The sequence below is a fragment of the Ciconia boyciana genome, chromosome 4, assembly GCF_034638445.1.
Source record: "Ciconia boyciana chromosome 4, ASM3463844v1, whole genome shotgun sequence".
In the NCBI taxonomy this organism is placed as follows: domain Eukaryota; kingdom Metazoa; phylum Chordata; class Aves; order Ciconiiformes; family Ciconiidae; genus Ciconia; species Ciconia boyciana.
This window is the reverse complement of record NC_132937.1, coordinates 23,659,992-23,687,115: the sequence shown is the minus strand read 5'-3', so window position 1 is coordinate 23,687,115 and position 27,124 is coordinate 23,659,992. Positions and strand designations below refer to the sequence as shown.

General features: G+C 56.6%; 1 protein-coding gene across 12 annotated transcripts in view; it reads left to right on the top strand.

Annotated features, from left to right (window-relative positions):
• The window catches only part of ATOSB (atos homolog B), a 42,056-nt gene that overhangs the window by 9,243 nt on the left and 5,689 nt on the right, over positions 1-27,124 (top strand). For 3 of the 12 annotated variants that reach the window (XM_072859599.1, XM_072859587.1, XM_072859591.1), the window contains exons 3-7: positions 7,451-7,609; positions 13,765-13,910; positions 23,062-23,154; positions 23,763-23,964; positions 25,730-26,984. In XM_072859599.1, coding sequence (XP_072715700.1) covers positions 25,911-26,984 — 1,074 coding nt within the window. In that variant the 5' untranslated portion in view covers positions 7,451-7,609; positions 13,765-13,910; positions 23,062-23,154; positions 23,763-23,964; positions 25,730-25,910. Of the gene's footprint in view, positions 1-7,450; positions 7,610-9,723; positions 9,909-13,764; positions 13,911-14,056; positions 14,352-17,756; positions 17,777-20,668; positions 20,818-23,061; positions 23,155-23,313; positions 23,521-23,762; positions 23,965-25,729; positions 26,985-27,124 lie in introns of those variants that run through there. The other 9 variants (XM_072859592.1, XM_072859589.1, XM_072859590.1 and 6 more) reach the window with 9 other exon arrangements.

Here is a 27,124-nt window from a genome sequence, read left to right as displayed (position 1 = left end):
CATGCTTGGGGGGATTGCTATGGCAACTCGCCGCTGGCAGCATCGCTGCACTGCAGCGCGGTGGAGGAGCAGCCAGGGCAAGCGTGCAGCCTGCCGCAGCCCTCAGTGCAGCCCCGTCCCAGGGCTCGGCACCGCTGGGCTCCCGCATGGCAATCTGGCATCCGGCGCCATTCCCCTCGGGCAGCAGCCTCAGGGTGGGTGGCCAGGGGTGTTTTGTCCATCGTCTCGCCTCTTTCACGCCTCGCTGGGGAACGGGCAGGCAGCTCCTGTTTGCAGACCTGTTCTGTTTGAAGCCTTGAGTTGCAGAGCAGGCCCAGCCAGAAAGAAACCAGTCTCCTGAGCCCTCTCATTGAACCATGGAGGAAAGCAAGTCATTCTGCTGGCCTTGCTCGTCCTCAGTTAATCAATGTAAGTGGCTCCAGCCATGCCTGCATCTTCCAAAGATACCTGGCCCTGTACCGTGCCATCTACCTCACACAGCCGGTTTGCCTTGCTTCAGTGTATCTGTACCCTGATGGAGAGCAGGCTCTCTAGTGAGCCCTCTGATACAGTCTGAGACCATCCTGTGAGGTAGCTAAAGGAGGGGTTAAACATTTCTGAAGCTGCCTTTGGGCAGACCCCTTGCCAGATGCTGGTAGAGAGCTGGCTCCTGCTGCTGAAGGAAGCAAGGGACATCGTGCCCCTTGCTGCACAGAGAGAACAGGTCAGGAAGCCAGCTCCAGCCTGGCCATAATGTAAGCGTGACTGAGACCTGACCTGTCATCCATGATGTGCCTAAAGCCCTGGATGCGAGCCAGGGGGAAGGGACTGGCTGGCAGCAAGCACAGCTTGCCGGTCTCAACATGGATGTCTGTGTGAGCTGTAAACCTCTCTTGTTACACCTCTCAAAGGTCAGTGGTTGCAGTGAGGTACAGTGCCCTGCCTGCAGCTCTGCGCCCAGCCCAGAACGAGAGGGGAAGGAGCCGGCCCCACCTTCAGAGGATGCTCAGATCAGATGTGTGGGGTTGCCGTGGGGTGGCACACACTGCTGTAGTGCCTGTGGCCAGAGTTTGTCTGGGACTAGGATGTTCAGGCAAAACTGAAGGGGAAAGGATGCCTGTCTGTGAGCTGCCCAAATGGCCCTGCACTCACAAATGTCACGATCCTAGCCTGATCTGTGACCACTCCTTCCAGCTCTGAACCAGGGTACAAAGCCTCAGAAATTCCCCTGAAAACCATTTCACCATATCCAATCTGCCATAGTGCCCATCTCTGATTTAGGGTGACTATAAGATCTCTATAGACTGCCCAACGCTGTCCAGTGCCACAGTTCCAGTCATCTTGGAACTCCCAAATAGGCTAGACTTGTTTGTAAAATGTCCCCTGGACTCCAGACCCTGGTGTTCCCAAGAGAGAGCAAACAAGGAAGAGGAAGCTGGAACACGGAGCCTCTGGGAAAGCTGCTTGCGGCAGACAGCGGTGCGCTTCCTTCCGACAGGCTCCTTCCCTTTTCAGAGGGGAACAGCTTTCTCCACACTGGCAGCTGGAGCTTCCTTCACACGGAGGAAGCTGGAACGCTGGTACCTGACACTGAAGGCAATTTCAGATCAGCAGCTCTAGTGCTGCTCTTCGTGTGTGTATGTGACCTTCAGCACTTGGTGCGAGAATTGGTGTTACAATATATTACAGGTGCGGAGAATGGCAGAGCATGGTCAGAATCCATTGAGCCAAACTGTTGTTCTCTCTGACTCCACTTTCACAGCCCATTGTTTCTGATCTTTCCTCCAGACTGAGGCCCCAAGATGTGCTATGAAATATCATGGAATGGATGCAGAGCCCAGCAGCTAAGGCTCTGGGTTATGCGTGTGTGTTCGGGTGTGAATTGCCAGTTTCTAGGGCAGAGGGTGTTTTCTCTCTTGCCATTTGTACAGTGCCTCGCATGCCAAGATCCTAGCCCGAGACTCGAGCTCCTGGGCGCTGTGACCTGATGAGTTATAACCATGTCATCTTTGAAAGTGCTGCTCCCTCTTTTTCTGTCTTGCCTGTTCACACTACACGTTTTTAAGCACAGCACAAAGGATCAGAAAAGCCCAAAGGCAGTGGGGTCACATACTCAGCTCCTGATTTGGGGAGGAGTTAAGACAGGCAGTGCTGGAATAAGCATTTGGGGAGAGGCAGCCAAGAGAGATTTCCTCCTGGCTGAGCTGCAGCGATGAAGTTCGGAAAGTACTGTGTGGGTTACGTGCTGCTGCGCTCTGCTGCTGCCATTGCCTTAGGCAAGTCCGGGACGTGCATACCTGCTAGTAGTCAGACGGGGACACCGTCCTGAGCAGTGTCACTCTGAAAAGATGGCCAGTGTCCTTTTGGACATCAGCAGCAACCTTAATGCTGCTGCTGCAGAAAGAGTGCTGGGGATTTCAGCAGAGAGATGATGGATCGTTGGGGCCAAGAGGAAATTTGACTCGGTGGGTGTTTCTACCTGCATTCCCTAAATTGTGAGAAGATAGTCGAGCCCAGCAGTACTGTACAGGTTGCCCTGTCTGGAAGATGCATAAAGAATAGTTTGCAAGAGCCAACTCTTTGCTCAACTCAGAGCTGGGGAAAACGCCTGGACTCTGCGCACTGGGGTTCTCTTGCTGCCAGTCTGCAGTGCTGTAGCTGTGCAGAGGGAGCATAGTGTAGACAGGTTAGCACAGTCACTCCAGTCCTTTCTATACCAGTGTTTGCACTACTGATGAGATTAGCATAGCTGGGCCAGTGGTGTACGAAGAGGGTAATTCTCAAGGTCCTCTCTGCTGTGGCTGCCAGGAAAATAAAGCAGTTATGGCATCAAATAGTGGGTCTGAGCTTTGCTTTCAATTCATCTTCTAGGAGCAGCAGCAGCTAAAAATATGAGCAGTTTTGAGGAACTAGAATATTCTCAGGCTTTTTGTCTGGGGCTGGGCTGCTGACCTCTTCCCTGGGCTGACAGTCTCGGATCTTAAGGTATTTGCAATGGTCTGTCCTGGCTATGTGATAAACCTGGATAAAGAGAACACAACAATCGGTGGCATCAATCTGCCACCCTGGAAGTGCTCCTCTTGCTGCTGTGCCTGTTCCCTGTAACCATCGGGCTGTTTCATGGCCTAGATTTGTTGAGGAAACAGACTTATAGCTCCTTTCTTTCTCCTGTGCAGCTATCTCCCTGGCAGCTCAGTAGGAATGATTTATTATAGATTACAGCTCTGTTTAATTCAGTTTCCCTACAATATCATACTGTTAAGAGTAACTGAGCAAAACGCAGTGGAGCTTCCGGAGGAAGGCTGCTATCAGAGGCCAGCCCTGTAGCAGAGGCTGGAAGCAAGGAGGAGCAGTTTACCAGGAAATGCCTGTGTTCATGTGCTGGTAGCTTTTGGGAAGGAAAAGGCATCTTACCCTTGAAAGCTTTCTTACTACAGCACTCCAAATGCTCTGATGGAGCTGCACCAGTGTGAGCAGAAGTGAGAATGTTGCCCTCCAGAGCCTGAGAAAGGTCTGAGCAAAGTGGTGGTCTGGAAAGAAAAGTCAAATTCTGTCCTTAAGTGAACCTCCAAGTGGGTTTTTTTGAGTGTTTTTTGGTTTTTTTGGTTGGGTTTTTTTTTTTTTGGTGGCGGTGGTGGCTTGGTTTGGGCTTTTTTTGCTACCAAAAAGAAAAGGTATTGCTTGTGCAACTCCTTGTAAGGAAGGAACGGGGAATTTCCTTTGGAGTGAGCCTGCCTGAAACTCGATACGTCTCAGATGTGTGTTAACAGAGAAATGAAAAGACTGTGCCATAAAGTGATAGGGGATAATGAGTTTAATCTACTGTTATGTTGTCCTGGGATATAGAGCTGGGACAAGGATATTGGCAATTATGTTATGCTTTGCATGACAACAGCAGCAAGTACCACCTGAACACACTTGCCCAGGGAGGGGAGAAAGGGTGTGTTTTCAGAGAGCCCCCAGGAAGGCAGAGCGAGACAACCAAGAGACGGGAGCCTGGGGAAAGATGCCAGGAGATTTGCAGATGGGCAGTGCATAATAGCTGTGCATTTTCTGCAGCTTGAGCTCTGCCTTCCCATTTGGTGGCCCAGTTGAACTGGACAATGCTGGGCTCTTAACCCCACTGAGATCTTGAGAAATGCTGTAAAGAAACCATAACTTTAATAACATTAGAGAGATGTCTGACCTGGAGCCTGAATGAACAAATCTTTACCTTTAGCTTCTCTGCCTGCAAGGTAGATGGGTGGTGATTTGCTACTGCACCAGACGCAGGGATTTTAAAGGATGCTGGTGTGGGTGAGCACTGCTGTGCTCAGCTAGAGCAAGGGCTGCAGACGGGACCTGGCCCTGGGAAGGCTTAACTGGTGAGCAGGGCCCCAAAGGGTTTTTGGAGGCGTGTGGTGAAAACAGAGAGGCTGAGGACAGTACCTGGAAACCCATCAGCTCCTAGAGCTGGACTGGAGAATCCAAGTCTTTGCTCAAATGCATGAATCTTTCAAAGTAAAGAATGCAATGTTCTACTCTCAAGGAAACGTCTAGTCTGCTACCAGCTTTTTGGGAGCCAGGGCACTCTTCTGGTTTATAATGCTATATCTGGGTCTTTGTTTGTTTGGTTGTTTGTTTTTTGTTCCTACGTGGCATTACCTTTCTTTTCTGGGCTATGCTAAGTTATGTGCATCCAGTGCAGAGCCCTGCATGTCCCTGTCCCCTCTGGTGCCAGAGAGCGTGTGGCTCAGTCTGCACAGCCAGATGAAGCCCAGCAGAGCTGGGTGCAGTCCATAAGGCTAGCAGCAGAGTCGGGCCGACTTCTGCTTCAGGAGAGGTGGGAACAGAGACTTGTAATTCGGAGAGCTGCTTAGCACAGGACATGGGGGTATCTTTATCTCTCCCCATCGCTGGGGTTTTCAGAGGTGTCAGTACCACTCTCGCCCTACTCCTCACATTGTGCCCAGTGCTAGGGGCTGCCCACCCGCTCTCCTTCCTCGTGGCAGGGACAGCACACTGTGACTCAGTTTCCCTGTGGCCTGGGGAGCAGGGAGGGGTGGAGCACAACCAGAAAGGGGTAGAGGGGAAGTTACAGCAGCTGGTAGGAAATGGCATTTTGGGGTGCTGCAAGGTGGCCTTACCCCATCCTGGCTGCAGAGGTGGTGTTTTGGGGTGCAGCGGTGCAAGCCTGCTCTGTCTACCATGGAGCTGGTGTTTCGGCATGCTGTGGGGCTGGCATTTTTTGGTGCTGCAAAGCAGCCCTTGCTCCATACTGCTTTCTCCTGTGCCAGGGAAGGGAGGGCTGGCTTCACCTTCCATCCCCTCTGCATTCCCATGTGCAGGGCATATGATTACGGATAGTCCCACGGCACTGCTTCTTCCAACGTGTGATTTATGGGCTGCTGCTCGGGATGTGGGTCTGAGCTTATCTCAGACAAGGCAGGAATCAGGAGTGCTGTCACTGCGCTCTTGCCTACGTGCAGGCTGAGGAGATAATGACGTCCCTCGCTGTCTCTGCTTTGCACCTGGGCATGGAGCAATGGCTGTACCAAGGGGCAGGAGCAGAGGAGTGACAAGGGGAGTGCCCGGTCCCACCTACTTCCTTCCTCACCCCTATTCCTTCCTTGCAGCCCCAAATCTGCCTGCGTGGAGAGTGTTTTGTAATAAACCTGCTGAACTGAGGGCAGGCAGAGCAAAACCAGGAGACTATAAAGAGTTGCAAGCCTAACCCACGCCCATGTCGCTGCAGCAGTGTGGGACTCCACAGGGTCCCCACGTGCACATCTTGGTAGGAGTTTGTACTGACGATGAGGACGGTCAGAGACATCTCCCCCCCACCCTGTTGTGTGCATCCGATGTGTCCTGCAAGCCACCAGCAGATTGTCAGCACAGCTCTTCCGCAGGTGGAGGGTAGGTCCAGCTTCCCACAGACACTGCAACCTGCCTCGCTTCTGTGAAGCACTCTTTATTTGAGGCAGTGCCCTAAGGGTTAACCCACGGCTGTGGGGTAGGGTTTGTAGCAGGAACAAAGAGGGCTTTTAAGGTCTGTGTTGGGCTAGGAATAGAGAGGATGGATTGAGCCTTTCCCAGTGTGTTGAATTACAAAGGTCATGGAGACCCTTTTGCTGGGAGGCAGCAGCAGTTGGAGTCCCTGCTGGAAGTGGGGGCAGAGAGAAAAGAAATTGTGAAGGTCAGTGAGAGCAACTTCATGGGGAGCTTTAAGACCACAGTGAAAACTGGAACTGTATCCTGAGATGAATGAGCGTTGAACACAAGGCTGGGAGCCAGGAGGCCAGGACTGTAGGGTTTGTGCAGGCCTTCTGCCCTGGGATTTTTGGGTGGTTTGGTTTTGTCTGTTCCCCCCCCCCCCAGTATTGCATTTGCAGCTGCTCCCACGCATGGCACCTGAATTTGCAGCATCACTGGTGTAGCCAGCGCTTGGGCCTCTCCAACATGCTCTGAACTGGTGAAGGCTGCAGAGGGTAAAAGGCAACGCCTGCAAGGCAGGATCTCTCCAAAATGCAGAAGAGACAGTCCCGGGTGCCTGCAGGCACATTTTGCCTTGACAGAAGAGGGAAGTTGGCTTTTAAATGCCTGCCTGGGCTAAAACTGGATTTTTCATGTGTAGTTAAGCAGGAAAGCCCAAGTCTAGCTGCTTTCCTAGCCTTAATGTTGTCTGCTCAGGGTGCCCTGTAGGGCAGAGCACCAGAGGGGCCAGCAAAAAGAGCTAGGGAAGGGATGGATGGCAGAAATCTCTGTTTCCCTTCCCACAGCAAGGTGGAAAGAGGACACAGCTAGTTTCCATCCTGAAGTTCAGGCGGTGTGAGCCAGCTGGCCAGCCCACCCAGGATGTGTACGGAGGGCTGCAGGATGTGCTGAGTAAAAGAGAGCATCCCCTTGCCAAGGGCGGGGGGCTGATCAGGGCTGCCGAGACAATAGGGGTTTCCAGCTTGCAGGAAGGGTGAGCACTGGTGGCGAACCACACGGTGGGCTTTCCAATTTTAGCAAACTTGGATTTGTGTTACCAACCAGAAAAGGTGGTTTAGTCCTTAAAACTTTCAGGCTGGGCTAGCAGGCACTTGGCCATTCAGCTCCATCCCCTCGCACAGGTATGCTCCCCCACCTAAGCTTTCATTTAAAGAAGTTCCACATCTGGTCTTTATGTTGGATCAGATAACGTTGGATGTGATTTTTGGAACAAAGGGCTGACGCTTCATTGGGCTCTGTCTAGGAGGTGAAAGCTGGTCCCAGGGAATACTCCATGAGGGTCACTGCAGCACCATCTAAGTTAGCAGCCTGGAGGCTGCTCTACTTTTTCAAGCACCACAAAGGGAGAACTGCAGGGAGCACAGAGCTTCTGTGAGAAGGAGAACCCAGAAATGAAAGGCTTGGTTCGGGGCTTTCGGAAATGGTAACATCCTCTGTTCACCTTGGTAGATGGCCTGTTCTCAGAGTCGTGCTCTGTGTGTCTGTCCTTGTTAACCAGGAACCGTTTCAGCAGAAGCAACAACTTCATGTACTTCTTGCTGCTTAGCATCCACACTGAGAAAGCCTGAACTTCTCCACCTTCGTTGCCCAAAATCCTCTCTTCTCATCCTGCCCTCTGGCATCACCTGTGCTGCAGAAGCATGCCATGGACATAAAGGTGGGTGAATTAACTGGTACTCCTCTGCTGAAAGTTTCCAGCTTGCTGGCCTGAAACGTGCTATTTGAAGGCAGCAAGGTTTTGTCACTGTACTTTGGAGGGATGCTCTACCACTCTTCTTAGCCACCTGGGCTGCAGAAGGGGAACACAAGGCAGTTGCAAGGGATCCCCTTGGTGTGGGAGAGACGTCAGAAGCAAGAGCAGCTTGGCTATCTCATCACTGCTCTTCTCCCCAGCCTGGCTGGAGGGAGGTGTTGCAGATGGGGTGTTAGCCCTCTGTTAGTCACAAATGGGGGGCTGGCAGGAAATCGTTACAGTCTGGCTGAGATCGGAGCAGTCCCTGGCTGCTCTAACTGCTGTAGGGCACATCCCTCGGCTTCCCCTTTGCCTGAGGACTACGGCAGGGAGCCGTTCTTGTCTAAGAGCTCATGTAGGTTATGGCTGCTCTCTCGGGGGCTCCCAGAGCTTGTAGGGAAGCCCATCTTTTCAGCGGTGACAGGCTAGTTTAAGCACGTGCATTTAAATTGCTGGGCCTGTCCTGCTGGTGGCTGCTGAGTTTCGTTCAGGTGCTTGCCCAGTGCTGTGCCCTCAGTGACACCGTGACCACGGTGTTGGCTCTGCCTCTGATCTCACTGATGAGATGCATTGAGCACTATGGATCGCCCACCCTGCCTCCCTAGAAGAGACCCCGGGAACTGGAGCATCCTGATGAGAGGAGGGGTGGCGTGCAGGGCAAGCTGCAGGTGCCCATGGGACCCCGTGCGGCAAAGAAAACTTGGTTTTCTTTGCCCTGAGAAGGGAGAAAGGCTCTGTGCGTACATGGTGAGGATCAGGAGTGTAAAAATCCAGGGAGAACCAGCAGCTCTGACATACAGTCCTGAGCTTTGGCAGAAAATCGTTCTTTCTCCCTATTAAATACGTGATATCCCAGCCCCGAACATTGTCACTCCCTCCCTGGCCAAAGGATGGTCTAGTCTGGGCTTAATTCCCGGGTGGCAGGGTCTCCTGACCCAGCTGGACTGTGTGACCCTGCTGGAGACGTGATGCTGGACCGACTTATCCTATTGCAGCACCAGCAAGGCTTGTCCTGAGTAACCTGCATGCGGCTGTAGTCAAAATGCTGCAGCTGGCCAAGTGGTCCCGGGTGGAAGGGACCAGAGCCCCTTGTCAGCGTGACTCTGACCCGTGGGATGTGGAGCAGAAAGGGTGAGAGAAGAGCCTGTCTCTGATCCCAGTAATTTTCTCCTGTACTCAATGGGAAATGGATCCTCCAGCTACGACAGGCAGAGGCGCAGGTCCGCGACCGGGTGTGCTGCACAGACCGGCGTCTTACGCGCGCGCCGGCGCTCTCGTGCACTCCTTGACGCAGATGGATGTGCTCTGGTATGCAGAGCCGCTCGCCGCCTGGGATGCGTGTGCCACAGCTCTCACTGGGCTCCGGCACGGCTGCGGTGTGCGGTCTTCCTCTTGTTGCCTCTGTCTGCTCTGCCCTGCTCCGAGAAGGAGGCTGAGGTTAGCTGGAGAGCCCTGGGAAGGGGTAATGCTGGGGGAAAGATGAAGGGAAAGGATGTGGGGCAAAGCCTGTTTGAGCTTCAGCCCCTAGCATTAGGGGAATTGCTAGTCAGAGAAGCAGCCTGCAGCAGACACGTATACGTAGCATCATGTGCGTGGCTTGTACCGTCCAGATTCAGGAACTGGCCAAGCCTGTGGGCCTTGCCTGGGCAGTGGCACTAGCTGATGCTGAGTGACCGTAGCCATGCATAGAAGAAATCCCTTTCTGGCTCCCAGAAAGCTCTCCACCCTGGAGAATCAGACTGGGAATAGGCACAGCCTGGGGAGGCATGTTTGGCTATACCCAAAAGCAGGTTAGTTGGTAGACCGCTTGCCTGTGGATCTGAGCTGCGGCACCGCCAGGTAACCCTCCCACAGCCAGCGGCGAGGGTCAGGCTGCTGGAGGACTGATAAAGCGAATGGGTTTGCCTGGAAGGCAGCCTCGGAGCCTGGAGGAAGCCCTCCCCCAGCATCGCTCCTTATCTCTGCAGCACCGGCACATGGCAGCACTCCCGGCCTGCCTTTCTGCCCCGTCTCCCCGCCGTGGACTTGAGCCAGCGGCGTCATCTCTGCCCCTCCTGCCGCTGGGTGCTGCGGGAGGCGAGGGCTCTGGCACAGCCTGACCAGGCTCCATGCCCAGTTTGCTGCCTCGCAGAGTTTGTGGCATTGCCCCGACAACTGCGGCTGGGTTGCACACACGCACACTCACACACATGCGCGTGTGTGCACAAGGCTGTGGCAGAAATGGGTGAGTCAGGCCGGAGGAGGGGGTGAATCACAGGGGAATGAGTCAGCGGCGAGCAGAGGGCAGGTGCTCTCCCAGGGCTGGGCTTTAAGGGAGCCCAAGGGCCTGGCAGCCCATGCCAGGTCCCCCGGGCAATGGGGTGAGGGTGCTGGAGGAGAGCTGGGAAAGCCGCAGGGCTTAGCAGGTGGAGGCAGTGCCTGTGGCTTGGGAATGGGCCGGGATCTGGCTCAGCCATGTGCGGAACCTCTGCTCTGCCTACGTTTCCTCCAGCCGTGGGTACGTTCCTGTCACGGAGTGGCCTGGGGCATCCTCGGTGCTGAGGCTTTGCCAGGAGGGACCAAAGAGGAGCACCGCAAGGGAGCAGTGCGGTGACCAGGTATCCCAGCCCGCGGTGCACGGGGTGGATCCCCGTCCCCATACAGGCAGCCCTGGGCAAGCTGAGCAGGTCTCTGTTCTGGTCGGGTCCTGCCCAGTAACCTTCCCATCCGCTCTGGGAGAGCGGGGAGAGGATGGCAAAATGTATGATCCCTGCTGGGGCAGAGAGGGGTAAACAGATAGCTCTGGATTGAGTGAACTGGATCGAAGGGAGAGCTGGGATGGGGACGATGCGCTGCAGATCAGGGGCATGGTTGGTTGTTGGCTGCGAAATCCCTTGTGTGACCTGGGCTCTGCTGCAGACCCTGGGGGGTGTTGGGGGGGTCATGGGTGGCTGCTTCCCTCATCCAGGGACCTGCTCTGGGCTGTTGAGTCTCCATCCAGCCCAGATGGTCTCTGCTGAGTTTGACTCCTGGTGGTCTTGCTCATCGCTCCTGAGGGCAGGTCCCCCATGGGTGTGACGGAGGTAGGCCTGCTATCGGTGCCACAGCGGTGAAGCCAAAGCTCTCTGTATTTAGGGCCAAACTTCTTGGAGCAGGTACTTGGGACTCCCGGCTCAGGATAGCCTAGGTGTGTTGCAGCAGGCACTGACATAGGTACTTGGTATCGCTTCCACCCAGAGCAAGGATCAAATACTTGAATGAAAACAACCCCCGCTGGTCTCAGTGTTGAGGTGAGTCTCTTTTTTTCAACAAGGTGTGCAGGTGTCTGCTGCTCGGGGCTGGCCGCAGGTACCTCTTGTCCTCCCTGGTGGCACCCTTGGCTGGGCATGATGGAGACTAACAGGCTCCAGCACTCTCCAGAGATGCCCTGGAGCTCTGGCCCTGCCGTGGGGCTGCTGCTGTGCTGCAGCACATCGGGGGCAGAGGCTGGGAGCGGTGGGTTTGTGCAGCCTGGGAAAGGGAAGGCAGCAAAGGGGGCTCTCACTGCTGCTGGCCACTGCGGCTTTGGAGAGAAGCTGAAGCTGGGCTCTCCTGGGAAGTGCCCAGGGACAGGATGAGAAGCAACAGCACACAAGGGACATTCCAATTAGATATTAGGCAAAATATTTCCCCACAGGGGTGGTTAGACTCTGGAGCAGGGCCCAGAGAAGGGGGGGCAGTCTCCACATTTGGAGACCTTCAGCCCTTGGCAGGGGCAAGCCCTGAGCAACCTGCTCAACATTGGCCCTGCTGTGAGCAGGATTGGACCGAAATGCCCTGAGGTCCCTTCCCGCCATCATTGTTCCCCAGTTCTTCAGCTCCTGGGGCACTTGGTAATGTAGCAGCTCATGGCCTGTTGCACTGACGGGCTTGTAGGCAAATGGAGGGATCAAGGGGTTGTTCTGTCCATCCCCTTCTCCTGGCTTGGTTCATCTCGTCCATTTGGTGTTAGCAGTGCCGGCAATGGAGGCACTGCCTTAGCAGCATTGCCTAGCTCATTGCTTTGCCCCCACCTATCTTAGCCATCTCTCCAGAGGTCTACATTATTCCCTCCCTGCACGAGCACAAAAAGCTCGTTGGCAGTAAAGCACAGGACAATAAACCATCCACCCTGCTCTATGGGCAGTGCAGAGCTGTGATATGTAGGGCGGTGCTGACGTTATTGGGAGGCTGGGGAGGACGCTGGCCCCCAGCCCTCCAGCTGGAAGGGCTCCAGGTTTATCTTCCCCATGGTGCCTGTCCCAGAGACAGTGGCAATTGTGGGGGAAGTCACCAGTACCCTTTTTAAAGGCTCCAGCTGCCTGACCATCCCAAGCAGATAGAGAGCAGATGGAGGCCGAGATGAGCCCGAAGGACTGTCTGGAAAGAATTACTTGCTCCCAGTATTTTCTGTTTCTTTGCCAGCCTTTTATTCTCATGGCTGCTCCCTTCCTGATCCTGTCCTTCTGCAAGGCTGGCTGCTGGCAGCCTTATCAGCCTCGTCTTCAGAAACAACTTTGCTCTGCAATTTATTGTATGTCCGAGCTTTGACCCTGGTGCCTGATGCTGCAGAAGCCTGTGTCTGATGTGTAAGTGCTCAAAGGGTGTTTAGTGTTTGCCCCATCCCATCTGCAAGAGTAATGAACTAGAGCAAAGGGGGCTTCAAGTAGCCATGGCATCTGGGCAAAGCTGACCTGCAGCGGTAGCTACGTCTGCCTGTCTGGCAGAGGCTGGGAGGATGTCCAGGCTCCCCAGATGCTTTTATTTGGGTTTTCAAAGTCTAGGACATTCCCATGAGCCTGTGTTTGTCCCCAGATCCCTTCTCAAATTGTTCCTCTCAGCCTTTCCCTTGGGCTCGTTGATGGTGGGCTGCCATCTTGCTCAGAGCCCTTTTTGCTCTCCCTTCCTTGGCAGCCCACTCGTTATTCAATACTGCTCTGGGCACTCTTGCATTGCTTGGATATCCCTGTTACAACACCTGCACGCATCGAGAGCAGCAGGGTCCGGTGGTCTGAGCCAAGAGGCCCCTGGGGTTCATTCCCAGCTGCATGGGTAAATCACTGCGTGGCTGGGGACAAGCTGGTTCCTGGTAGTCCATGGAGAGCTCTTGGGTCTCTTGTGGGCTGTGTCTCCCTACGAGGGTCAGGTCTCGGGGGACATCTGTGTCCCCAGCAGCACGGCTGTGTCCCCAGCAGCCACCAAGGTTGAGTGTGTTTTGACCCCAGTTGCCATAACTAAGCTGGTTTCTGAGGTCTCTGAGCTTTGTGTGTTCCTGCAGAAGCAGCGCAGCAAAACACAGAGCTGCAACAGTGGCAGGAAGCAGAGTTTGCACAGGGGCCTTTACATCTTGCAGGGACTGACATGGGGGCTCCTGTGCCATGCAGGAGGGTTGCCTTGGGACGCAGCTGCGTCTTGAGCCCGTCCCTGTTCACTATCGCTTCTGTGAAGACGGAGGATGCTGATATGTCGGTGCCCCAGTGCCGTGTAGTCCCTGCAAGCTGCACCTGCCAGATAGCCCCGAGGGCAGGTCCTCTCCAGCCTCCTCCTGATGTAAAGCAGTACTTGAGCCTTGGCTTCCTCCATCTCCATGCAAGATCCAGGTGCCAGGTGGATTTCCCCTTCCATCCCGGGGGCATCCCCGGCCGTGGGCATTGCTGGGAGCCCTGCCAGCCCTGCAGGAGCCCGGCCCCTGCGGAGGGGGTGATGGATGCACCAGGCAGAGGGCTCTGCTGTTGGTGGGATGCTGCGGGTGGTTTGGGGTGCGTGGACCAGGAAGTTTGCCAGTTTCACAGGGTGAAATAGGATCTGGGCTGTGCCGCCCGCTGCCCTGCCTATGGGTATGCCTGCAGTCGGACATGCCAGTCCCTCCTACCCTCTCATTTCCCTTCAAAGGGGCTTGTACACTCTTGTGCTTGCCTCCATTATGGGCAACAGTGTGTTTAGGTGACAGCTGTGACACCCTTTTCCTAATGCCAGCAGGGTGTTTCTCTTTCACCTTCAGTCTTATGGGGACGAGAGACTTTCCTTTTGCCTGACAAGGCACAGGACATTGAATTCATGGTGGAAATCCTCCTTCCCTGCAGGGGAAGCTGGGAAGCTGGATGTGTCCAGCTTTCTACAATCAAAGATGGACAAAGCCTCACCCTTACGGCCTGAATCCCTGCACAGACCGTGTCACTGCTCTGGCCTGCGCTAGACGTGAGACTTTCTAAATCGCTGCTGGAAAGGGGTGAGTTGGGTGGGTGTGCATGGCCATGTGTGTGTGTGTGTGTGTGTGTTATCTCCTCCCCCCGTACCACGTAGATGTCTAGCACAGGGAGTGGAAAAGATGCTGAATGTCCCCACAGCTGCTGCAGCCTTATCTGCAGGCTGCAGCTTGGTAACAGCGAGCGAGTGGGAGGCCTGAGCGCTTGTGCCCAAGCACCTCCCTTGGACGGCTCTTACGGTAAAAGGAAGTGTATCGCAAGAGGGGTTGCGGTGGTGACGGGCAGTTCCCATGGGGTAAATGCTGCATGCACAATCCTTGTGGCCCTCACCACTGCAGGCACTTCGGCTGCTCCATCTTCCCACGCCTGTTCTTTGATGCTTGTGTCATGAGCTGCTCAGGGTAACGCAGCATCCCCGGGACCTTCTCTGCTGCTCTGCAGTGCCCTGGTGACCATTCGGGGAGGTAGGGAAGGGTGATGTTGCTGGGGCTTTCCCTGATGGCTGTTGGGGACTCATTAGTGGGGTGTGTGCAAGGAGGCTCGGGCTGGCAGGGCTGTAGGTGTGTGGCAGCTGGGGATGGGGGGAGACTGGTGTAAGTTTCTATAAATACATTAGGAACAAGAGGAGAGCTAAGGGAGAATTTCCATCCTTTATTGGATGCGGGGGGAAACGTAATGACAAAGAATGAGGGAAAGGCTGAGGTACTTCATGCCTTCTTTGCCTCAGTCTTTAATAGTACGACCAGTTGTTCTCTGGGTACCCAGCCCCCTGAGCTGGAGGACAGGGACGGGGAGCAGAATGAAGCCCCATAACCCAAGGGGAAATGGTGAGTGACCTGCTACACCACTTAGACACACACGTGTCTCTGGGGCCGGATGGGATCCACCCAAGGGTACTGAGGGAGCTGGTGGAAGTGCTCACCAAGCCACTTCCAATCCTTTACCAGCAGTCCTGGCTCACCGGGGAGGTCCCAGCTGACTGGAGGTTAGCAAATGTGATACCCATCTACAAGAAGGGTTGGAAGGAGGATTCGGGGAACTACAGGCCTGTCAGCCTGACCTCGGTGCTGGGGGAGATTATGGAGCAGATCCTCTTGAGTGCCATCACTCGACACGTACAGGACAACCAGGTGATCAGGCCCAGTCAGCATGGGTTTATGAAAGGCAGGTCCTGCTTGACCAACCTGATCTCCTTCTATGACAAGGTGACCCGCCTAGTGGATGAGGGAAAGGCTGTGGATGTTGTCTACCTAGACTTCAGTAAAGCCTTTGACACTGCTTCCCACAGCATTCTCCTGGAGAAACTGGCTGCTCATGGCTTGGACGAGCGTACACTTCGCTGGGTAAAGAACTGTCTGGATGGCCGGGCCCAAAGAGTGGTGGTGAATGGAGTTAAATCCAGTTGGCAGCCGGTCACAAGTGGTGTTCCCCAGGGCTCTGTGCTGGGGCCAGTTCTGTTTAATGTCTCTGTCAATGATCTGGACGAGGGGATCGAGTGCACCCCCAGTAAGTTTGCAGACAACACCAAGTTGTGCAGGAGTGTTGATCTGCTTGAGGGTAGGAAGGCTCTGCAGAGGGATCTGGACAGGCTGGATCGATGGGCCGAGCCCAATTCTGTGAGGTTCAACAAGGCCAAGTGCCAGGTCCTGCACTTGGGTCACAGCAACCCCATGCAACGCTACAGGCTTGGGGCAGAGTGGCTGGAAAGCTGCCCGGTGGAAAAGGACCTGGGGGTGTTGGTTGACAGCCGGCTGAATATGAGCCAGCAGTGTGCCCAGGTGGCCAAGAAAGCCAACGGCATCCTGGCTTGTATCAGAAATAGTGTGGCCAGCAGGACTAGGGCAGTGATCGTCCCCTGTACTCAGCACTCGTGGGGCCACACCTCGAATACTGTGTTCAGTTTTGGGCCCCTCACTACAAGAGAGACATTGAGGGGCTGGAGCGTGTCCAGAGAAGGGCAACGAAGCTGGTGAAGGGTCTGGAGCACAAGTCTGATGAGGAGCGGCTGAGGGAGCTGGGGTTGTTTAGCCTGGAGAAAAGGAGGCTGAGGGGAGACCTTATCGCTCTCTACAACTACCTGAAAGGAGGTCGTAGAGAGGTGGGGGTCGGTCTCTTCTCCCAAGTAACAAGTGATAGGACAAGAGGAAATGGCCTCAAGTTGGTGCCAGGGGAGGTTTAATTTGGATATTAGGAAAAATTTCTTCACTGAAAGCGTTGTCAAGCATTGGAACAGGCTGCCCAGGGAAGTGGTGGAGTCCCCATCCCTGGAGGTATTTAAAAGACGTGTAAATGTGGTGCTGAGGGACATGGTTTAGTGATGGACTTGGCAGTGCTAGGTTAATGGTTGGACTTGATCTTAAAGGTCTTTTCCAACCTAAACAATTCTATCATTCTAAGTTATTGTACGAGCTGCAGCGATCAGGAGGCAACAGAGCACGGGTAAAGAGCTGGGGACATTGGGGATATGCATGGGGGTGTGTGTAAACATAGCAGCATCTGGTGGTGGAGGAGGACGGGGTTGGGGTGGGAGTGAAGAGGAGCACACTTATGGGGATGCAGAGCCCAGCTGCCACGTGAAGGATGTGGGGAAGGTGAAGGATTGTGCATCCGGGATCAGGCAGTCACACTGCTACAGGGGATCAGGGTACAGAAGGAGCTGGCTCGGTAAGGAGGGAAGGTGGGGCTGTGGATGGCTGTGGCTGTATGCGGGGGTGGCCAGAGGGAGAAGAGAGGAGACAGTAGAGGTGGGAGCAAGAGGGGTCCTGTCACCCACTGATTGCTGTGCTGTCTTCTCCAGCTCACAAAGCATCAGCCCACCGCGGGGCCCCCGGTCAGGGGATCATGTTTCTGTGCCCTGCTCGTAGTGATGGAGAGTGGGCTGGGCTGTTCGTGCCACACAGATAAGTCACGCTTCCCACGGTGCACAGCACGGGACAGGGAGCTGACGGGATGGGGTTTACCACTAAGCAATTGCCTTTCCATTGGGGTTGAGTTAAATGCGTCAGGATAGGGTTCCCAGGGCTTCTGATGCAGGCACCAACCCCAGGGCATCATTCTTCCTCTTGGGACATCAGATAAAGACGATTGTTAATGCTAATGTTTGTGCATCACTTACTATGGTGAGGGTCTAGTCCTGCTTGGACCAGGGGGCTGCCTCCCTGGGACAAATGTCCTTATTGAACTTGAAACACGGCAGCGCATCGGTGCCCTTGTCACGGCTGGAGATGCCAGGCGTCATGCAAGCGCAGAGCAGAAGTGGTCCCTGCCCCTCTGCTAGGACCCATTTGCCTTCTCATGGCCATCCTGTAACTGGCTGCACAGGCATGTGACTTTGTAATCACTGATGGTGGAAAATTTTTCCATTGGTTGCAGTTGGCACCGAGGTCTGGAGTGGAGCAGCCGGTCTGTGTGGTCATGCAGTGGCCGAGATCCCCGTCCCTCAGGCCACCACCCCCAGAGAGGGACAGGAGGACTGGAAGGGAGCTGGCCAACATGTCTCTGTGCCTGGGTGGCCAGGGGCTTGCTTGCATTGCAGGTGTTTGCTTTGTTGCCCCGGGGTGACTGCCGAGACCACCATGCCGCTGCAAGGTCAACGCCGTTGGGCTCCGCGGATTGCCCTGGTGGCAAAGCTTGCAGGCGCGGTGCCAGCTGCGCCTTCCCCCTGGGAGCAGTGGCGTGCGGCAGCTACCCCGAGGTGAAAAGACGCAGCTTTTTATGAAGCGGAGCCAGCCCGGAGGAATTTTCCCCTTGCGGCCAGCTGTTGTCCTGGGCCTGGCTTGCGTCCTCCAGCACTTCCCACCCGGCGCTGCCTCGGGGAGGGGAGCGGGGGCTGGCCCACCCTCCGGACTCCCTGCACTGGGCAAGTGGGTACCACCTCAGGCTCGCGGGGGTGAGTAGCCACGGTGGAGCCCAGCAGCATCCTGCTGCCTCTGCAGGGATCCTCTTGGGCAGCGGAGAGTTTTCCCCACCCCCAGCTCTGCCGCTGCCTCTTTGTTTTCTGGCAGAAGCCTCCGTGCCTTTTCATTGCCGTTGAGGCGCCGAGCAGGAGGCTACATGTGCCGTGTGTGCGTCTCGCCGGGAACGTGATGTGGGCTGGCAAGCCTGCCGGGCCAGGCATCTCCCTCGCGGGGCTGCGGAGGCTGGCTGGCAGCTTCGGAGGTCTCCTTTCCGTGGGCTGTTCCTCCGGTCGAGCAGGGCTTCGAGGCCGCTGGTTTCCTCCGCAAAACCCTCTTTCGCATTGGCAGCGTTTCTGCACCTTGCCACAAGTGGAGTAAGTTGGATGGGAAGGGGCCGGTCCTCAGCTCGGCTCTGCTGGGGGCTCGGGCTCTCCGCTGCGGTCCTCCCTCACCCTCGCTCCTGCTGCGAAGGCACCTGAGATTAGAGCAGCGCCAGGGGCTGCGGAGCCGGATACGGCAGCGGCTGAGGATTGCTTGTGCTGCGCCTGCTTCTCCGTGTATTTGATCTCTCGACTTCCAGCGGGGACTGAATTCCTGTGCTGGATTCTGGGCTCGGCTCTTGTGAAAGGATCCAATTATTTCAGAGCTTTGAGCATCTCCATTTGCTGCCCATATTTGCGGCACCCGGGTCTGCGCTGGCTGGAATTCCAAGTGATTAACGTGGCTGTGACATCCCTCCTAGGGGTGTTATCTTTGCTCGCTGTCCCCCACCGCCCCCCTCTTCCTCCTCCAGCAGCAAGCGAGCGAGACAGGCAGGCAGAGACAAAGGTCTGTCCTCAACCTGGGCTGTCCTCCCCGTGAGCGGCTGCTGCATGGGATTTCCCTGCCCTGCCTGCTGCAGGTTTCCTGGGCTCCCGGTCGAACGCTGGAGCTGGGCGGCCATGGGCTGTATCGCTGAGGTTTGAGCCTGCTGGTGCTGGGTGGGCAGGGGGTGCTGCCGGCTTTGGAGAGCTGCCTGATTGTCCTGCTGAATTTTAAGCTGCTTTTCGTTCTTTGACTGTGCTTTCCCGGGGAGAGGGGCAGCCGTGCATGGAGGGGAGGCTGTCGGGGCGCGGGGGGTTGGACGTGGGGGAAAGCCGTACACAGGTGGCCATTGCATACTAGGATCTGTCTGCAGACCCTGCGAGCCCCCCTTCCCAGCTGCAGGCTATTGTCAGCATCGCTGCCTGCACGTGAGGCACCCGGGCAAGGTGTGCAGAGGTGATCCATGCCAAGACGTGGGGTATCAGAGGGAGCAGGGGTAAGCCCCCGGGCCAGGAGCTCTGCTCCAGCTCCCCGAGCTCCCGGGAGAGGTTTCATTGTGTTATCCTGGCTCGGCCAAGCGGAAGGGCTCAGTCCCTGCGGCACCTGTGCATGGGTCGGGCTGGGGAGGCACTGCACATTGCTGGGCAGACCTCAGCCCCTCAGGAGCCCGCTGCAGCCTGGAGCCCCAGCAGGGTGCCCTGCGGAGAGGGCTGCTCTGTCCCAGGGGCTTCTGCACCCCGTCAGTGTCCCCTCCTGCGGGATGGGAGGAAGGGCAGCAGCAGCACCTCAGGATCACAGGTGCTGCGGGGCAGAGGGAGATGGCGGGTCTGTCTCTGTAGAAGCTGTCTCTGGTGGTTTCTAGGAGCTTGCACTCCTGACATGGGCACTGCCTCTTGCCCCATCCTTCCCCTCTGGGCTCGGGCTTCCTCCCTGTCATCTGCACAGGGGCCAGCACTGAGGGAGGCTCTGCGGCTGCATAAATCTGGCACAGCAGGAGGCCTCTTGAGGACCCCCGAGAGCAGCACTTGCCTCTGCAGAGGGGCAGGGATGCTCCCTCCGTCCCTCCCTCTCTTGTTTCCACCAAATGTGAGCTCCTTCCTCCCCAACCTGAATCCCAGGGGAGTGCAAGAGCCACATCCACGCCGGTGGTCTTTCCTTTCAGGAGCAGTTTGCTCCTCTAGCATCTCTCTAAACATCATCTCTCCAGGATTGCCACCTCTCCTATGGACAGTGCTGGAGGTGGTCCCCAGCCCCATGCCTCTGCCTCCCTCCTGACCGTGATATGCCTGATCTGTCAGGCTGTGGAGAGACCCTTCTCTGGTGGCAGCATTGCTGATGGTGCTGCCATCCTTCAGGGTTGTGCTGGAAACTTTCTGCCTGCTGGCGCTTCTCGAGCTCTGCTCTTATCCTGTGCCAGGGAGCTTCTGCATTTGCACTTCCACTGGTAGATTTCCTTCCTTCTCCTTGGGTTCAGATAGGACCGATGGAGCTGCAACTTATCCTTCAGGTAGTCTGTTTCCAGCAGTTTCTGTTGCCTCTTCTCTTGCCTTGTGCTCTGCTTGTACCGAGGATGATTATTTGCCCTCTTGTAATGGCAGCCCCTCTCTCTTCTGGCTGCATCACCTCCAGTGAGGTGCGAAGGTCTCCTTAGGAGAGGGAGCAGGAGGGAGGAAGGCAGCAAAAGCCTGTTTGGGGTTGGTTTGGGTTTTTTGTGGTCTAAATGGTGCAAGGATCCCTCTTGGCCCTGCCAGCCCCCGGGCATGGCGTTCTGCCCCAGGCAGCAATGCCCAGACCAAAGCCTCTTGTCCACTGGCCGTGTGTCCCCTTGACTGGCTGGCAGTGCTGCTCTGGGAAGCCACATGGATCCCCACTGGGTGAGCATGGCCCCTTTGGGCACAGCTCTTGCTTTCTTCCTTGCACCAGTGATGTGCTTCCAGCCCTGACAGGCTCCCCTTCCCAAGGGCTCTGCCAGTCCTGCCCTACGACAAATACCCCCCTGGCTGGCAGAGCTGCCCCCGCATGTGTCCCGCTTCCTTTCTGGCTGGTACAGTACAGTTAAACAGCAACAGGTCCTTTTGCAGGCTGCAGCCCGGCATGTGGTACAGCTGCTGCATCGCCCAGCCAGGGACCCTTCCTCACCCACCATCCTGCTTTGTTGCCACCAGGCTGAGACCACGGTCTGTTAATCCTGGGTCCCCCCTGGATGTACTAATAGGAATGAAACCGTCAGGTAAGCCAAGTTCCTGACCCCCCCCCCCGCCCAGGTCTGGCTGTGTCATCCCACATCAGGGTCTGGTGGCTCGGTGTCCCCAGGGAACACAGTGTCTCTGCCTCAATGTCTGGGAGACATTCCCTCCCTGCAGGTCCTTTGGCACCAGGTATTTCGTGGCTGTTGAAGCCTAGTGCCCTTCCCCAGGCATCACCGGGCTGGAGGAAGAGCAGAAAGCTGTGCCTCTGGGCCCAGGTGCTGGGAGACCCTGGCAAAAGCACAGGCCCCCTCCTGTCCTCTGAGCATCAGGGGGGGCTGGGAGCTTGGCAGGAACAGGGCAGAGAGCAGGAGGAGCTCTTGCTGGGCTTCCCCCAACAGGCAAAGCCCTTTAAGTCCTATCTTAGAGTCAGAGCATCAGCACAGGCTGAAACACCAGCAAAATCACCATCACTTGGGCTTAGGAGGGGCCAAACTCTTGGCTTAGGCACGTGGAGCCCCACATGGTGCTGCATCCAGGGGATGGTACCTCTGCTGCTCAGCTGAGCTGGTGAGGACCTGGACCTTCCCATCCAGCTGGCCAGAAGTAGGGCTTTGGAGATGCCTGGCTCAAGAGGAGGAGAGGGAGATGTGACTAGGTGCTGTCTCCCTGTCCCTCCTTAGGGTGCAGGAGTCCCTGGTCCCTGCATTGCTCTCTGGCTCTCTAGCAGGGCGGTGGGCTGGGTGCTGTCAGAGGCTGAGCCCTGCTGCGAGCTAGCTGGGCTCTCAGCGGGGAGGAGCTGCCCTGGGAGGCAGAGCTACACACAGCCAAGAGAAACCCCAAAGGCTAGGGGAAAGGGGATGGGAACCTCCCCTGACCACAGTGCCTTGCAGGAGGGTGAGGAGCAGCGCTGTGTTCCAGCTGCTCCCCATCCCAGGCTGCCGGGCAGCCCTCTGGGACGATGTACAAGGAGGTCCCACGGTGTATTTGGAGACACTTTTGGGGCGGGCTGGGGAATCCTGTCATTTCCTACCATGATGTTTCGGGAAACAGTATCTGGGCTGGCAAAACATGGTGCAGCCCCTTGTGCTAGGTGTGTGCACTACTGGCTGGTGCTGGCATCACCTGGTGACTGGCATTGAGGTCTCAGCTGGGATGGATTTGTGGTGTCAGCATGTCAGCTTCTCCTGATGGACCCATTGCCCCGAAAGGCAGCTGCCGCTGGGGAGCAAAGGGCTGTGACTGCAGAGGGACGTGGGAAGGAGAAAGGATGCAGGTGAAACTGTGTATTTGTCCCAGTACGGACAGGCGCAGGAAGGATGTGGCTTTCTCCCACTGCACCATGCTGACTCTTGCCACCGGTTGCTGATTTTGCTTCCCAGCGGTTGACTCTGCCACACAAGTTGTGGTACAATCTTCCCCAGGGATGGAGGAGGGAAGCAGCAACCTTCCAGGCAGGCAGAGCACAGCACGTTACCACCTCGGCGTCCGCCTACAGCTGCAGCCATTCACTTGCTTTTCTACCTGCCTTGGTGCAGGCCCTGTGTGGGGTGCTAGGAGGAGCTGATCTTTACAAAGAGCTTTTGTTGAGGTTTTGGACCAGAGGTTTGTTATGCTACGGTGTTGATTTGCCCTGCTGCAAGTGCTCCTGGGAGCTGATCTATTATGCCTGTGTTGCTGGCAGTGCTCTTCCCCAGCACTGCTGGTGGTGACTTTTGGGCTGGCCAGCTCTCAGGGATTGGCCATGACTGCCTGTTAATTACAAATCTTACTGGAAATGGAATGAAAGAACAACCTGTTTCATGGGGCAGGCGAGGTCAGGCAGCGAGCACAGCGAGTGACCTGCTGAAGCTGACTTCCCACCTGCAAGATGATGGGATGCAGAACTTGCCAGACCAGGGTGCCAGAAAGGAGGTGCACGTGGGTGTTTGGTGCCTCTTGAGCATCCCTTCAGGGATTTTGTTCATCTGCCTGGCCCTGCTCTTTCCAGATTCAGAACAGTGCTCATGGGCGGGATGCCCAGTGGGACAGACGGCAAATTCCCTCTGGACAGCCGCTGCAGTGAGCCCCCAGCCGAGGGCTGCATGGGGAGGGCGGTGGGGAGGGCATGGTCCCCAGGGATGGGCGGCGTTTCCTCCTTCACTCGGGGGTTCCTGGGCCAGCAAAGCTTACGGGCTGGCCCTGCCACAGACGGGCGAGGGTGGAGGTGCTCAAGGGCTCCTGCCCACTCTGAAGGTGTTGCACCATGAGCTGCTGCCCAGGCTGACTCTCCTCCTTGCCCCCTTCAGGCATCAAGGCTGCGGTGCCAGTGGATTATGACCGTAGGGGAGCTGTGTTGCATCTGCAAATCTCTGTCGTGCATCAGGGGCACATCTGAGCAGGTGAGTGCTGTGCACATGAAAGGACTGCTGTCTTTGCACTGGGGGAAGCTGGTGGGAGGCCATCATGGCTCAGGGCTGCCAGGCTCCTGGTTTCTGCCTTCCCTGACAGGCATCTCTTACTGGAAGAAAACAATTGCAAGCTCTTCTCCTTATCTGTAGGGTCAGAAAGTGTCCTGTGCTGTGGGTGAAAGGGGCAGGAGGTGGACATGACACCAGCAGTTAGCTGGAGGGACAGAGGTTGCTGGTGATCTGCAGTATCTTGGAAAGCAAGACATGAAATGGTCAGCAGAAAGAAGCAGGGATCTGTTCATACGCACAGGTTTTCATACAGGAACACATGCAAAAGGGATGTAAAATATGAGCCAGGTATGAGCGTTCACAGCTTAGCTTAAAGTATTTGTGGTTTAAATGGAAATCAAGGTGATAGCACTGCCTGAGATGGCCAAGATGTATGTGGCCTTTGGGTTTGGGAGGTTGGGAGGGGCTGAGCCTCAAATGCTGCCTTCTCTGCCTGTGTGACCCCGCAGGCAGGCAGTACCCTAATGCCCTTCTCCTGGAAAGTATCAGAATCACTCCAGCCCTGCGTGTCCCCTTTTTCTTCCCCTCAGAGCCGCTGTGCAGACTGAAGAGCTGGAGAGGACAGTGCAGAGGTTTGGAGGCACACCGTGATGGTGGGAGCCATTCCACGGCAGCCACGCCGCTTCTGGGGGGTGCCTGGCTGGCAAGTGTCTTCAGCTAGTTGTGCCAACGACCGCCCGCTGCGGGACAGGGAAGTTAATCTGGAGCAAAGCGGGGTTCTGCTGCAGAGGGGTGAGTGTGGGGGGCAGCCAGTACAGGCTGCAGCGTGGCGGGTTACACAGAGGGGTTGAGGTTGGCAGGGACCTCTGGAGGTCATCTGGTCCAACCCCTCTGCTCAAGCAGGGCCACCTAGAGCCATTGCCCAGGACTGTGTCCAGGTGGCTTTTGAATATCTCCAAGGATGGAGACTCCACAACCTCTCTAGGTAACCTGCTCCAGTGCTTGGTCACCCTCACAGTAAAAAAAGCATTTCCTGATGTTCAGACAGAACCTCCTGTGTTCCAGTTTGTGCCCATTGCCTCTGGTCCTGTTGCTGGGCACCGCTGAAAAGAGCCTGGCTCCATCTTCCTTGCACCCTCCCTTCAGGTATACATTGATAAGATCCCCCTGAGCCTTCTCTTCTGCAGGCTGAACAGTCCTAGCTCTCCCAGCCTTTCCTCATAGCAGAGATGCTCCAGTCCCGTAATTATCTTAGTGGCCCTTTGCTGCACTCTCTCAGGTGTGGCCTCGCCAGTGCTGAGCAGAGAGGAAGGATCACCTCCCTCAACCTGCTGACAATACTGTGCCTAATGCAGCCCAGGATACTGTTGGCCTTCTTTGTGGCAAGGGCACATTGCTGGCTCATGCTCAACTTGGGTGTGCACCAGGATCCCAGTGTCTTCTCTGCAAAGCTGCTTTCCAGCTGGTCAGCCCCCAGCATGTGCTGGTGCATGGTTGTACCTTTCATCACTCCTTTTAAACAAAATCCCTGGGCTCAACCGCCCTGCCCTGCCACTTTCCCATCCCCATCATGGTGGGGGTCAAAATACCACATGCAGCCTCGCTCTCCAGATAGCCTCGACCCACTTGGAGAGCCAGTTCCCCTATTGCACGCCTGCCCCTAAGCCTTTGCTCCACAAGAGCAGGCAGAGCTGTGGGGACAGGCAATGGGCAGGCAGTTTGTAAGGCTCTGGAGTTCCTCAGCCTGCCGGTGACTTTTTCTGCGTCTCCTCAGCTCTTGCAACCATTTCGGTATTCATCATGTCAGAAAAACTGGTGGCGAGGATTCTCACAGCTCTGAAACTGGGCTGAAAATCAAAAGTGAGGCACCATGCAGCATGGAGGAGGTCAGGCCCTCAGGGCAGGCAGGGGTGGGTGGATGGTGCAGGAGCCCATGGTGGGCTCTGCAGCCCCTGGTACCACCCCGCTGCTAATTGAGGTGGCGGAGGTCTCTGGTCCAAGCCGGCAGAGCTGTGATGTTAGGTCAGGTTTCCCCAGGCTGCCCAGCCAGGTTTATGTCCCTGCCATGGGGCTGGTAGCATAGGGCACTAGCCCTGCCTTATCCAGTGCATGTGGCCGGGGCAGGTCTTCTTGGCGAGCACTGGGAGATCTTGTTGCTGTTGCCCAAAGGGGTGATTACAGGCCTGAGCCCCTGGGACTGGTCTGACCTGCCTGACTCCTGCGCTCCAGAACAGTGCAAGCACATCAAGTCCCTGGCAGAGGACAGGCCCCCTTCTCCCCACTCGTCCAGACTTGTCCCCAGTAGCCTCCAGCCTGGCTGGAGACTCCTCTCCATGTCCAGGGCAGGAAGGAAGTGCTGATCCTGCACGTGCGTGATACCGCAGGGTTCCCCGGAGAGCCACACCAGCCTGGTTCCTCTTCCCGTCCCTGGAGGGGGAGGTCCGAGTGGGGCTGTATGGCAGAGCTGCCCGCATCCCCGCAGGTCTCTTGCGGCCAAAAGCCCAGATGAGGACGGCAATCCTGGGCTGATCTCTGTCCTCCTGATCTCTCTTTTCAGATGCTGCGCTGCAGTGCACCCCATAGCGGAGGGCTCACCTGGACGTCCTGAGCGAGGTGGGGGTCCAACTCCCACCCCCTGCCCTCACACCCTGACCTGTGGCACTTTACGGTCCCCCTCCTGCTGCTGCATGGGCTGTTCTGACTCCAGCTCCGCTCGGAGTCCAGGCAAGTAAGGCTCCATGCGGCACATCCACACGGAGACGTCCCTGCCCCCGGAGCGCGGCACAGACCCCAGCCTGTCCCGGCCCAGTGGAGAGGCACCCTTGGAGCCTTCCTCACAGCGCTGCACCCACCGTGGCATCCTCATGGGCTACAATGAGACAGAGATCAAGCGCCAGAAGGTTTACCAGGTCTCCATCTTCTCCCATCTCTCCAGCTCCTCTGAGAGCACGGAGCAGCGGGCAGGCAGTCGGCCGTCTGTCAAGAGGGGTTACCCTGAGCAGCGAACTCCAGAGGGGGGCAGAGATCCCAAACGAACTCACTGGGGTGGCGGGGGGGTGGACGGCAAGCGCGACGGGGGCCCTGGGCAGGCTTCCCTGGACGGTGACGATACCTTTGAGGACGGTCTGCTGGTGGAGGAGCTATCCCTGTGCGGCTCTGCCCAGCACTTCTCCCACAGCGGGCTGCGGGTGGTGGAGCACCGGTGTGAGGGCAGCCCTAGCCACAGCCCCAAGGCCAGCAGAGAGGACAAGTCGCAGGATGTCTCCTCCTCCTGGCCCCAGCACATTGCTTGCAGTACTTTGCACACAAGAGACGGTTGCTCTGTCTCATCGGGGGATCAGCCCACAGACCATGGGGAGAATGGGGAGCGGGCAAGTGGCCACAACTTACTTCACCTTGATTTGCACAATATTGCACAAACAGCCCGGTTGGACTCTGGTGGGAAGAGAGAGAAGCCAGGGAGCAACCCAGCTCACAGAAGCAGGGCTAGCAGAGAAGAGGAATGGCCAGTGGTGGCCAATGGGTGCAAGGAGCCCCCAGCTCCACAGACAGTGCTCAGCCCCCAGCCCAGCAACCTGAGCTCCCTGGAGAAGACACCCTGCGGGAGCAGCCAGCTCAGCGGCAGCAGCTGCCCAGCCAAAAGGAAGCTGTTGCCTGCTGGTGAGGTTGTGGCCGACTCCTGCTCTGAGGATGAGAGCCTGTCCCCGCCGGCAAGGAAGAGGGTCCTGCCGTGCCATCTGGTGCCCACGGCCTGTCGCAGCACCGATGCCAAGGGGGCCCCGTTCTGGAATCACCTGCTTCCCACGGCCAAGGTGAGCATCACTCGCGGGGGGAGGCAGGGCATGACCCGGGGACACCTGGAGCGGAGGGCTGTCCTCTAGGCAATGTGGTCCATCGTGGCACAGCACCCTGTCCTGTCCCAGTGCCACAGCAGTCCTGGGACACACGGTCT